This window comes from Gossypium arboreum, chromosome 6 (assembly GCF_025698485.1).
Source record: "Gossypium arboreum isolate Shixiya-1 chromosome 6, ASM2569848v2, whole genome shotgun sequence".
NCBI lineage: Eukaryota > Viridiplantae > Streptophyta > Magnoliopsida > Malvales > Malvaceae > Gossypium > Gossypium arboreum.
In genome coordinates, this window is record NC_069075.1 from 21486221 (window position 1) to 21500518 (window position 14298).

The 14298-nt window shown below is 37.5% G+C and overlaps 1 protein-coding gene and 1 non-coding gene across 2 annotated transcripts; both read right to left on the minus strand.

Moving 5' to 3' along the window:
- Positions 1–1016: 1016 nt before the first annotated feature.
- LOC128294613 (small nucleolar RNA R71) lies at positions 1017–1123 on the minus strand. Its single transcript, XR_008284921.1, has one exon. It is a non-coding gene; the product is annotated as a small nucleolar RNA R71 (small nucleolar RNA).
- Positions 1124–6577: 5454 nt separating this feature from the next.
- Positions 6578–7769, minus strand: LOC108485301 (uncharacterized). The gene is made up of 3 exons (XM_017789122.1): positions 7403–7769; positions 6957–7181; positions 6578–6750 (listed from the first exon to the last, which is right to left on the minus strand). The coding sequence occupies exons 1-3, from the start codon at positions 7767–7769 to the stop codon at positions 6578–6580; spliced, it is 765 nt and encodes a 254-aa protein (XP_017644611.1).
- Between the last annotated feature and the right edge of the window lie 6529 nt (positions 7770–14298).

Genomic DNA, 14298 nt, shown 5'->3' on the forward strand with positions numbered 1-14298 from the left:
TGGGTATTGTCTTAATCAATCGAGTTTTCCCAAAAGCTTCTGCCTAATTTTCTCTCTGTGCACCCTTAGTTTAGTTAATTAGTTTAGATAAACAAATCCCTTAATTTTTAGGCTAGATAATAAAAAGAAAGTAATTACTAGTACTCTTGGTTCCTTTGGGTTCGAAAATCCGGTCTTGCTAAAGCTATACTACTGTGCGATAGGTACACTTGCCTTCATCGTAATAAAAGTTAGTTTCAAGAACGATTAATTATAAATTTTTAAAACCTATCGCGAATATCACGTATCAAGTTTTTGGCGCCTTTTTCAGGGAACTAAGATATTAGGAACTCTCAATTTTGATTACTTTAGCCATTTTACTTTATTTGCAATTTAAATTTTTATTTTCTTTTCTAATTTTTTGTTTATTCGCTTCTAGCAAGTTTTTATAGTGTATGACTAGAAGAAACCCGTCGGGACCATTACTTTTTGATAGTGAGATCAATCGTACAGCTCGTAAAAACCAAAGAGAAATAATGCGAAGCTTAAGATACACAGAGGAAGAGCAAGAGGACGATATTCAAACCACAACCGAGGAGGTGGCTGAAAATCAAGAAAATCCACTACCTCCTGCAATTACTGCTGATCCAGTAAATCAGAATCATGCTCCACGCACTATGTATGATTATGCTAAACCGAATTTAACAGGAACTGAGTCAAGTATAGTTAGGCCTGCTATTGCTGCAAATAATTTTGAACTGAAACCAAACACGATTCAAATGATACAGCAATTTGTTTAGTTTGACGGTTTGTAGGATGAGGATCCAAACGCTCATTTGGTGAATTTCCTAGAGTTTTGCGACACTTTTAAAATCAATGGTGTTTCTGATGATGCTATTCGCCTTCGGTTGTTTCCCTTTTTGTTGAGGAACAAAGCAAAACAGTGGTTGAACTCGTTACCACGAGGGTCAATCACTACTTGGGAGCAAATGACCGAAAAATTTTTACTTAAATATTTTCCTCCGGCTAAAACTGCTAAATTGAGGAATGATATCTCTTCTTTTGTGCAGATGGATCTAGAGACACTCTATGATGCATGGGAGTGATACAAGGACCTCTTGAGAAGATGCCCTCACCATGGGTTACCCTTATGGTTGCAGGTTCAAACATTTCACAATAGTCTGAATCCTTCGACTAGACAGATGATTGACATAGCTGTCGGTGGGACTATTAATAACAAAACACCTGAAGCGGCTTACGAATTTATTGAAGAAATGTCACTAAATAACTATCAGTGGCAAGTTATGAGAACAAAGCTAACGAAAGCAGCAGGTGTTTTCAACCTCGATGCGGTTACTATGCTATCTAACCAAGTAGAACTTTTGAATAAAAAGATTGACAGTTTATGTGGTTCTACTTAGGTACATCCAGTGATGAGGTGTGATTCAAATGGAGGAGGAGTACACACAGAATATCAATCCTTCAACCCTAGCATCGAGGAGGAACAAATTCAATATATGGGTAACAATAATTGTAACACCATAAATTTGGGCTTAGAAGTTTGGGCCTTGAGCATGGGAGCATTTAAAGGCAGCTTATAATATTTTGTTGTACTTGTAAATTTCATTAATGAAGGCTTGTTTTAGTGGTTAAGCGTACTGAGAAGTGTTGGAGAAGTCCTGGGTTTAAACCTGGACTCTAGCAAAAATTTTGGTTTAAGGTGAATCAAACCCTGGGTGTAGTAGGTTGGCCTTAAGAATGTTGTTGGAGAAATTATGCCACAAAAAGCCTTGTAGTCTAGTGGCAAAGTAGCGCCACATAAGAGGCAGGAGGGTGGCGTCAGAGAGTTGGTAAGGAGGTCCAGGGTTCGAAACTCATGGTAAGCAAAGAGCATTTATTTTGCTAACAGGGGGCGGAAAGAGTTGGTGTTGACTTTAAACTCGATGATGGAGGATCCCACATCGGAAACTAACATAAGAGTGGATCTGGTGGCTTTAAATAGAGAGAACCATGAGGAGAGTAAAGGTACCTTTCTTGGCTGATCCCTTTCGCTTTATGGCGTGCTCGTTTGGGTTGGGCGTCGGCTAAGAGTGCTCGGAGCACGGATTAACTCCAGTCTCCTATCAGGTGTGTATTTCTCACTACTCTAGCTGTAGGATGGCTACTTCGGGCCGCGATGGGCCGAAAGGGGTCATGTGGGCCCAATGGGCCTACAGGCCCAATTGGATAAGTTGTTTGATTGTATAGTAAATATTGGACTAGGCTAGGTGAATCTCATATCTGTGGCTAGATTTGGGCTAAAAGGGCCACACGAGCGTGTGGGCCCATTTGGGCCGAGAATAGGCTTTAGGCCCATTCGTATTGTTATCCCTGTTTAGAATACTTTAGTTTACCAAATTACTAAAATGCCCTCAATTTGTAAAATTACCAAAATACCCCTAGTTTGTAAAATTACCTACCCCTAGTTTGTGAAATTACCAAAATACCCCTAATTTGTGAAATTACTAAAATACCCTCGACTTGTAAAATTACCAAAATACCCTTGGTTTACAAAATTACCAAAATACCCCTGGTTTGTAAAATTACCAAAATACCCCTGATTTGTGAAATTTTCGAAAACCCTTAGTTTGCAAAATTACTGAAATACCCTCGATTTGTAAAATTACTGAAATACCCTCGACTTGTAAAAATTACCAAAGTAACCCGGATTTACAGAATTACCATTTTACCCTCGATTTACAAAATTATTGAAATACCCCTGTAGGGTAGAATTACCGAAATACTCCTGTAGGTAGAATTACTGAAATACCCCTATAGGGTAGAATTACCGAATTACCCTTGTAAGGTAGAATTACTAAAATACCCCTGTAAGTAGAATTACCGAGATACCCTTGTGGGGTAAAATTACCATTTTGCCCCTAGGGTGTTAAATGATTGTTTTGCCCTTGTGGGCAAGTGGTGACTTGGATTTGTGTGGTTGATGATTTGATTGTGAATATATGTTGGTGATATGAATGACTTGACTATGATTGTTTGATTCAAATATGGGCATGACATTCTGCATACATGACATGTTGCATGGGTTGGGTTTTATAAAAATGGAGGAAGTGCTAAAAGGGCTTTGCCCTAGTTTATCGAAAAAGGCTTTGCCCCAGTTTACCGAAAAGGGCTTTGCCCCAGTTTATCAAAAAGGGCTTTGCCACAGTTATTAAAAGAGGCTAGGCCTCCAGTTATATGATAAAGCAGCTATGCTGCCAGTGGAGAGTTTGGTTGGGTGGGTTGAGTTATTCCCCACATGGAGAGCTTGGTTGGTACGAGTGGAGAGTAGCGGATGGTGGGTTGAGTAGTCTCCCTAAATGGGCTTGCATACATTCATTAGTATTTCATGTGATAGTGAAATGGGTCTATGGGCCATATCGTTTACAGTAAAGGCTTCGGCCCAGTGATATGATTTATGAAAAGGCTTCGGCCCAATAACCGTTAAACGAAAGGCTTCGGCCCAGTATATGTCGAGACTGAATAAGGCTTTGGCCCAGATTGTACTGATACCGTGTTATTCACTGTTTGTTTGTTATTGGGATTACACACTGAGTTTTCGTAAACTCACCCCGCTTATTAACCTTTCGTAATTTCCATTTTAGATGGATCGAGATGCGAGGGGCTCGGAGATGGCCACACCTCTTGTTTCTTTCTTTTAATTGCAATTAGATTTCGTTTTGGGTTTTTTATGTAATAAGGCCATTGGTGGGTTTTAAGTTTTAATTTGGATTGTGATTTCTTATACTAAACTGCTAGTCTAGGAAAACTCGAGATTTCAAAATGGCATGATTTTTCTAAGGAATACGAGCTTCCAACAACAAAGTTTTCAAAATGCTTCCGCGAGTTTAAATGAGGTAATATACCAAAGGCAAAAAAATTGGTAAACGTTTTGATGGGAACTGTGGTTTAATAAATTTAGATTCAGTAATGGATTTTCACCGGAAAGATCAAATTTGAAAAATGGTTTGATGTGACGCACCAAATTCGACCATAACGTCTAGGCTGGGTTTGGGGTGTTACAATAATTCTAGATCTCAAAATAACCTATACAGTAACACATATAATGCAAGTTGGAGGAACCATCCCAACTTCTCGCGAGGTGGTCAAAGGAATCAAAGGCTACAACATCCTCCGGGTTTTCAACAACCACCTTACCAAGAGGAAAAGAAGTCGAACCTTGAAAAGATGCTAACAAAGTTTATCTCAGTGTTGGAAACTCGCTTTCAGAATATTGAAACAACACTTAAGAATCAAAAGGCGTCGATCCAAGGGCTCGAAACTCAGATAGGACAGCTCGCCAAATTTATTTCTGAACTACCACAAGGTAGCATGCCGAGTAACACTGAATCTAACCCAAGGGAATAGATCAATGCAATCACCATTCAAGATGAGAAAGGATTAGTCGAACCTGAACCTAAACCGAGACAAGGAATTGTGGTAAGTAAAAGCAAAGGTGGGGTAGACCACAGTGAACAAACACCGGTAAGCAAAGAGTACAAACCTCGTGTGCCATACCCTAATGCGACGAAGAAAGACCGCATGGACGAATAATTTGCTCTTTCGCAGATGCCAAATGCAGTCAAATTCTTAAAGTAGCTTTTAACAAATAAGCGGAAGTTGGATGAGGAGTCATATGTGGAGTTAAATGAAGTTCGCTCAACCATACTACAGAATAAGCTGGCCAACAAATTGAAAGATCCAGGGAGTTTTACGATTCCTTGTTTAATTGGTAGCTTAGATGTTAACAATGCTTTGGCTGATTTGGGCGCTAGTATCAATGCCATGTCTTATAAAATGTTTAAACAACTAGGTCTTGGGAAACCCAAACAAACTAGGATGAGCATTCAATTAGCCGATAAAACTATATTGATCTTTTTAAGAAAGCACCCATATCAGATGACAGATATCTCAGTGATGTCTAAGAGGAAGTCTAGAAGTAAAGCATCACTCATATGCACCGGAATCAACAATAACAGAAATAATATAGTCTTCATGTATACTAAGCAGATCAACAACCAGTAGGAGTAGAATACCAACATCACACAGATTTAATCGTTGATCTTTTCTTTCAATAAAATGAAATAGAATACCAGAGAAAGATATAATAATGCCGATTGTAACGCAAATAGCCCAACAATGCTTTCATATATCAATATATATAGATAACGTTCTCATATGATAAGAATTTCATCTGAAAATATATAGCTTCACATACCTCTGAGGATAATTGAACACATAGAGTACCCAGAAGAGTTCTCGTAAACCATTCGACTATAATTACTGTGCTCAAATATCTTTATAATTCAAATATGATTCTACTGTCTATCTCTGACATCACTAATTTCTCATTTTCCCAACACTAACAGAGGCCAACTCATAAGAACTTCTAGTTAATATATTCTTTAGATATCATACCTGAATATTTGGTTTCATCTAATTCAACTTTTCTTTTAACAGTGACTTTGCATATTACAAATGGCCTTCAACACAATCCAATATCTTTTCTGTTACAGTCTTCACTTGCGGACTCATTCTCTTATCTGATCACAGTACTAATTTTTCAATCACGAAACTCTGTCATTCCACACTTGTAAGCTTATTTAAGCTATATAATACAGATTTCATTACAATACTTTACCGATGAGGGGGTGAGGGTCATAAAGCCTCAAATTTATCTCTCATATATACATGCACATCACACATACTATTATGAATGGCCAATTCATTACTAATTCCACATTCTCAAAACACCTAACCATCTTTTACTTATGATCACTTTTTTACTCAACACATAATTCATACGTTAAATCAAATCATTAATTCACAATCAAAATATTCACGAAACAATCACATACCAAACATCACAACTCATATACTCATATAATTATAACATTTATCAATAGCAGAATATCATGCATTCTGATTTATACCTTTATGAGTTTCAACTCATCACCAACACATTTTCACTCAAGCGTTTGAGTATAGCAGTCTGTACTATCAGAATTAGCTAGGTTAAAAAGCATATCTATCTCATCAAAATAAATTTTCGTCAGACTCGGAAGATATCGCACTACCACAGGTCAAATGCGGTATGTATAGCTAGACTCACATACGCTATAGTAGTCCTAGAACCGACTAAACCATAGCTCTGATGCCAATCAAATGTAACACCCCGAACCCTAATCCGGTAACGGATACGAGTTAGGGTTGTTATAATAAATGCCACCAGTGCATTAGCCAAACCAAAAGGCATAACTAGTAACTCGTAATGTCCATACCGAGTCCTAAATGTTGTCTTATGTACATCTGCCTCCTTTACTCTCAACTGATGGTAACCCGATCGCATATCAATCTTAGAGAACACTGACGCCCCTCTGAACTGATCGAATAAGTCATCTATCCTCGGAAGTGGGTATTTATTCTTAATCGTCAACTTGTTCAATTGAAGGTAGTTGATACACATCCTCATTGTACCATCCTTATTTTTTACAAACAGAACAAGTGCTCCCAATGGAGACACACTAGGACGAATAAACCCACAATCTAGCAGTTCTTGGATTTAAGCCTTAAGTTTTGTTAGCTCTTTTGGTGCCATTCGATAAGGGGTGATAGACACCGAAGTTGTACCAATAACCAACTCAATACCAAACTCTACCTCACAACTCGGAGGTAATCCCGGTAGTTCCTCTGGAAAAACATCTGGAAAGTCCCTTACAGTTCGGATATCCTTAACTGAAGAGTCCACAAAATCAGTAACACTAATATAAGCCAATAATCTTTCACACCCTTTCCTTACTAACTTCTCCGCCCTCAATACAGAAATCACATTAGTCAAATAGTCTCGTCGTTCCCCAATCACGACCACCTCATTATCCCCCTCGTTCCTTAAAACAACCCTTTTCGTAGCACAGTCTAGACTCACTCGATGTTTGACTAACCAGTCCATACAAGAATTAAATTGAACTCCCCAAATGAAAGCTCCACTAAATCTGCCAAAAACACTGTCCCTTGGACCTCAAGCGGAACATCTCTATACAACTTATCTACTAAAACCAACTGCCCCAAAGGACTTATCACAATCAACTCACTATCAATATTCTCGATCGGAATTCCCAAAGTCCCAGACACAGTACTAGCTATATAAGAGTGTGTAGAGTCTATGTCTATCAGTGCAAAGTAAGGTACATTAAATATTAAGAACGTACCCATGGTGACATCTGGAACATCTCGATCCTCACTGCGACGTGCAGCATAAACCAGTGCAGACTGCCTCGCCTCAGTTAGTCCAGCACCTCTGCCTGGTGCTCTCTGTCCTCGGCCCATACCGTTACCACCCCTAGTCTAACCCCGACCCCTAGGTGGCTGCTGAACTACCCTCAACAACTGTGCAGTCTCATTAACCGGAGTTTGTATCTAATTCTCAATGGGCAATCCTTAACGCGATGCTCAGTAGACCCACATCTAAGACAAGCTCCAGTAGCTCTCCAACACTCACCCGGATGGCATCTATTCCAGTGCTGACGAAACGTCGCCCCAGTAGCTGTAACAGTAAGCCCAGCTCGCTTAACATCCTCGGCAATCTTTGCCTTCTCAACTAGTATAAAGAAATTCCGCTCCCTTTGAGGAGCTATCAGAACTCGTAAATTGTCTCGGAGACCATCCTTAAAACGGACACAACGCTCATTCTCTGTCGCCATCATGCCTCGCGCATAATGACTCAACCTTAAGAACTCAGCCTCATACTCAGCCATCGAATGATCACTCTGGTGAGATTCAAAAACTCACGTCGCCTCACATCCGTATAGCTGGCTCCCATATACTTACTCTGGAAAGCCATCTTAAATAGATCCCATGTCAGTCTGTCAGGTTTGGTCCCTCTTTAACCGTCAACACCACTAGTATGACTCATCACGAAGCAAAAACACAACCCCTTTAAGTTTTTGCTCAGCAGTGAAATCTAGGTCATCCATAATACGTTCCGTGGCCTCCATCCAGTACTCGGCCACATTAGGAGCAACTCCAGCGATGCCCCTAAATACCTCAGCCCCATTGGACCGGAGTTGTTCCATAACTGACCCACGACCTCCAGAACCAGTGTTGGGCCCAGCGACAGTCTCCAAAATTCGTAGCATGGCTTGGGATAGTGCGTCATTCCCAACGGCGTGATCATGGGACCCAGACCCAATCTCTGTCGCAGGTGATACCGATATCTTGCGAGTATCTAGATTCAGAATCATATTAGATACTAAAGACTTAGTTTAAGCCCATCTACAGCCTCTACCTCAGCACAAGTACCATGTGAGCTCATCGTAAATTTTAGTATTTATCTGTATTAACAGTTTTATGCAAATCAGTTTACGGTTTCGATAATTCATTAACAGATATTTTATGCAGTATAGTATCAGAATGTTCAGAGTCTATTTTCGAGAGTATAGTCTCTCTACAATTTGCAGTTTACACTTCCTAAAGTGTTTCAGTGGAGTATACTACCTACAGTAGTTTCATAGCATATTAACAGTATTTTCAGACAAATCCAAATAGAATTTTAGTATACTCTAAACATGCTTTCAAACAGTACTTATCAAAGTTTCATAAACTTACAGGATCGACGCCAGAGACTCGGTGTACCACTTATTATTTTGAAAATATTTTAAGAACAAATCATTTCTTTAAAACCCATCTTTTAAAACTCAAATCCACTGCCGAGTTTTGCAACCTGGCTCTGATACCACTAAATGTAACACCCCAAAATCGGCCTAGACGTTATTGCAGAATCTGGCAATGTCACATTAGAGTGTTTTTGAAAAAACCCGTTTTGATACATAAAAATCTTTCAAATTATTATTATCTTTTACTTACGAAACCTTAATTAATTTTAAAGAAAACCATGCTTTGGCATTGTAGTTTATACTCCATAATCACAGTCCAAACCTAAATTAAAACCAACAGTCCAAGTCCATAATTACAACAAATATCCCCAAAATAATAAAATAACATTGTAAAGCATTTAAAACATAAAACCCATGAGTAGGTGCCTGTGGTCACCGTCGACTCCTCCGCTGCACCAATCCGTCTGTTGTTCGGGATTACTTAAACAGTTTAAACAAATAAAGGGTAAGTTTTCACAAACTCAGTGTGTACACCTCACAGTTCTGCATGCATGGAGTCAGATAACAAGATAGAGTCATAATTCGGGCCTGAACCGTTTACAGAGTCAGTGTGGACCCTGGCCCACTCAGACACAGAATTAGATACAAACTTAGGGCCTTAGCTCATCTCAAATATAACATGCATAACATATCAGAATAATAGAAAACATGCCCACTAACCCTGTAAACCAACTCCATCCAACCTTACGCACTATGAGGGGATAAAATTGACCCACCCATCCCTGCACAAAATATGAGGATAAAATCGACTCATCCAACCCTACACACCATAAAGTACTGTAATACGGCATATGTCATAAATATGCAACTTAGATGCCAAATAACAGGCTTATGAAGCCTTTCAGATACTCATTTCACTTTATCAAACCCACCCCGATACAATGCATCATACAATATGGCATGCTATGATGCAGATAAACGGATCATACATCCATATTCACAACAGCACAATTATACATGCTTGGTGTAACATGTTAACACATACATCACAGTATCATATCACAGAACAGGGGTCTAAGTAATGCTTATCGACCCTACGACAGGTCACAGTTGACTTGAGCGACCCGTACAACCTTACAATTTGTTACAGAAAAATGGGCTCACACTCCAATGCAGTCTGCCTGTGTGGGCCCACACGTCCGTGTAGCCCACACTACCCAAATTAGCCTTGTCTATGTGGAACACACGACCTGGCCCAGAATTCCATACGCCCGTGTGGTTGACCTGTGTGGGCCCACACGCTCGTGTGGCCCACACGGCCCAATTGGCTGAGCTCGTGTCTTACACATGGCCTCGCCAACCATCACACGGCCGTGTTTGTAGCATCCGTGTCGTGTGCGCACGGCCTAGTTTGTTGATCACAAATCCGTGTATTGCCACACAGCCTCCATACAGGCAATCCACACGCTCGTGTGGTGTCAATAGTTTACTTTTCAGCTTTCGTCATATCTCATTTTCTGTGCAATTGGAGTACACACCTGGTATCGTTTTGAAGCTAAATCAACCACGAGTACTCTAGAACCTATTATTGAATAGTACATCACTTAATTAGTCACTTAAACTAAGTTACTAAGGATAGGAAAATCTCAAAAGTTAACAAAGACCTTACCTCTAACGAACAACGGTAGTTCCTCGCTGACTTAGAGCACCATTTTAGCAGTCTACAGAATATTGACTATCTCCAAAACAGAAAACAATCTCTTAACAACCCAACATTCATAAAAACAAAACAAAACACATCCCTACACTTATCGAATTCGCGCCAAGCGCAGAGATAAGCAATGACAATGGAAGAGGACCAAAAATCAATAATAGAGTGAAGGAAAATAGTAGCAAAAAGGGGGATTTCAGCTGGAAGAACAAAAAAGGAATATGGAGAAGGAGAAATTTTGTAGAGGAATTTCGGTAGAGAGGGAGAGTAGAATATTTGGGTAGCTCTCAAATCCCTTGTTTTGCTCCCATTAAACCACATCTGTTGCAACTACTTAGTATCTCAAACCAACTTAAATACTTTCACAGCATTAGTAGCAAAAATAATGCCTCTGTTTAGACTCGAACCCAAGACCTCCCTCACACCAACACTCCACTTATCCACCAGACCAGCAGACTCATTCTTGCATATTTTTAAAAAAGAAATGCCTACAAGTCTATTAACCAAAGGTAAGGCTTTATTCAATAAAAACCAAAATTTTACCCAAGCTAAGGCTTGAACTTGGGACCTCACAAACACACCCAGAACACTTAACCACTGAAGAAGATACACAATTATGTTAAATAATTGCAGAAACATATTTATAAAATTTGGGGCGTTACAGGCTTTGTGTTTTAATGATGAGTAGGAACTAAGCTTCATAGTGGTTGACTGATTGAAATGTTGCATGATTAATTTTAAACTTAAGAACTAAATCGTAAAAATTAGACTAAATCGAATAAATATCAAAACTTATAATTGTCGACTTTAAAGGAACATTTAGATAGGTGAGACCAAGAGGAGATCCTATTCTAAACGAGTTCGATTTTCCCGTTTTATTGGACCAAATCATCTAATTGGGTAAAATAATGATCGAAAGGTAAAACTGGATCAATTAGGAGTTTAAGCAATTTTGATCCCTGATTCAGGAATTAGTTAGCACCATGGATATCAATTACCCACTCTATTTCATTGAATTAATACTTTTTTAATTTTAGCTGTTGTTCAATTTAGTCCCTCTAAGTATTGTTTAGTTTAACCAAGCATGAATTTTAAATTGTTGTAATATAGCACTTAGCCATTAGATAACTATACTTTCTAATTTCATGTTTAATTGTTGTCCATTCACCTTATCACCTAATCTCTCTTGGGTTTAATCCTTGAAATACTCTATCTTTTATTGTAATATACAAATATTTCAACTGACTTGTCAAACCTGTAGTTAAAACCGCTTTTAAATCTATATTTTTTTAATTCTTTGCTTGGTGTACAAACACCGACACATGCGGTCAAGTTGTCGGTGTTACGGTGTTGTTGTTGGGGAGATTTGTATGTGTGAATTTGAATTATTTTGATTTTTCCATGCTTTGCTAGAGAGATAATTAGTGAAAGCTATGTTTATAGATACAACATTTTACTTGTTCTTGTATTTCTTTTTGCGTTTGTTTTGTTATTTTCATTACTTATTTTTGTTTCTCGTGCCTGCATTTCTTAGTGTATAACTTAAAGTAACAACAAGTTAGTCCCATTTGATCCCAAGATGGAAAGGATATTAACCAACGCAAGATGAAGGAAAATTCCAAGAGAGCATCTAACATTGTTTATATTGGAAAAATCCTACTTTGAAAACGGTTTTCTTACATAGTGAAATATTAAAATTTTGAAAATCGACCCAGTTTGTGATATTTATAGCAATAAATCCTAGCCAAATTCATACTTATGTTTTCAACTTAGTGGACATTCGTTGTTCCTAGGTTTCAACGGAACGATCTTCTTCGCTATTCTCGTACCACGAACTGCTTCGATTATGGGCTCTAACCAATTGAATCGAAACATAGAACTAGAAAGAGTTCTCTCTTTTATTTAGGGTGAAAACAAAAATTCTCTCTTCTTTAATAGATACTGGTAGAATTGTTATTCTAGAAAAATATATTTGATAGTTGAGAATAAATCCTCTCTATTTTTTGGTAGATTAACTGATAACTCTAAATTATATAGACTTTTAAAGAACCTTTTAACTAAGAATGCATGCAATTCCAAACATTTTTTATAGTAAATTATATATTTTTAGTACAAGTTGAGAAATTAGGCATAATTAAAGTAAGATTGTAATTTAAAGAAAATAAATGCTAATTTTATATAATTTTACTTTATGTTGCTACATTTTGGAAAATACATAATTTTGTGCTAAAATTGTTACAGCTTGGTGCACTGATGTGCTAAATGTTTCAAGCCATTATGGACGACGCATGGTCATGAGCTGTAACAGCCTGATTTTTGGGCGTAGTCAGAACAGTGGTTTCGGGACCACGAATCTGATATAGAAAATTTTATTTTTACTACATTTTCATGGTCTAAAATTTTACAGAATGATTTCGTGAAAATTTCGTTCGAAAATTTTGACTTTTGAGCATCAATTTAGCAAAAAGGATTAAATTGTAAAAAGTGAAAAAGTTGAGTTCTACATCTAGATGTGTTTAATTGTTATGAAATTTTAAATTAAAGGTCCTTCGATGACAAAAATAGACATGAGGTAAGAGAATTTTAGTGTTTTGAAAAAAGGACATTTTGGTCATTTGGTAATTAAATGAATTAAAAACCAAAAATCAAGCCAAACTTTAGTCCATCTTCTTCATGCTTGGTCTAAACTTGCAAGGGAGACATGACTAGGATTTTTCCACTTTTCAAGCTCGATTGTAAGTCCGTTCTTGCCCCGTTTTTAATGATCTTTACATTTTTTAAGTCGTTATCACTTGATCTATCTATTTCTACCATTAATTTGAGAGATGATTGAGGTCTAGGGTTTGACCCATGTTACATATTTGTGTATTTTTATGTCTAATAGTAGATTATGCAAGTTTAATGTTAGATGAACAACTTTTGCTAAGTGATTTTTGATGAAAATGTCAAAAGGACCAATTTGTAAAAAGATTTCAAAATGTGCATAAAAGTGTGATTAAATGGAAAATGTGGGTTGTTGTAAGCATGAAAGAGGTTCAGCTAGGCTTGGGTCTTGATGAAATTGAATAGACTTCATTTTACAAGCCTAGGGACTAAAATGTAAATATGTCAAAGTTTAGGGGCAAAAATGTAATTTTTTATAATGTAAGTTTTGGACTGAATTGAGTAATGTGATTAATAAATGAGTTAAATTTGCTATTATGGATCAAGAGAAACAAGGTTCAGACCTAGATCAGGGGAAAAATAAAGTATTTGACGATTAGGTTCATTTCCTACTACTTTTGTACCGAGGTAAGTTCTTATGTAAATAATGTATTGTTTTAATTATGTTTTAAATGCTTTACTATTGTATGAATTATGATTGAACATTGAGCATGTTCAAAAAAGTTACGACAATCGTGAAATCCCGATTGAACCTTAAGAATAGATAGGATACAAATGTCATGACATTAGGGTTACCGAGACTATGTGTAATGCCATATCTGGGATATGGCATCATTATGAGACTTTGTGTAATTGATATGAGATTTCATGTAAGACTATAGTAGGCTATTAACATCGATACAAGATCTGATGTAAGACCATATCTAGTATATGGCATTGGTGTGGTACTATGTGTGCGAGATACCCGAGTATCCTTTAGTATTCCAAGTGGTTCAATAGGAACTACAACGGGAATTGTCAAAGTTGTGAAAGAATATGGTATGTTGTAAATTGGTATAGGTATGTACATTGAACTCATTCTTAATGAGCTCGATATGTGATGAATCCCTCGGTAAGGTTGTGATTGATTAAGTTTGATTTTGAGATTTATAATGACATTTATGTTAATTTACTTCAAGTTAATTGTAAGTTAAATGTGAGTTTATAATGCTTATTATTTGCATGGGAACTTACTAAGCTTTAAAGCTTACTCCCCTTCTTTTCCCTTATCTTATAGTGTCATCAAGCCAGCTCGAG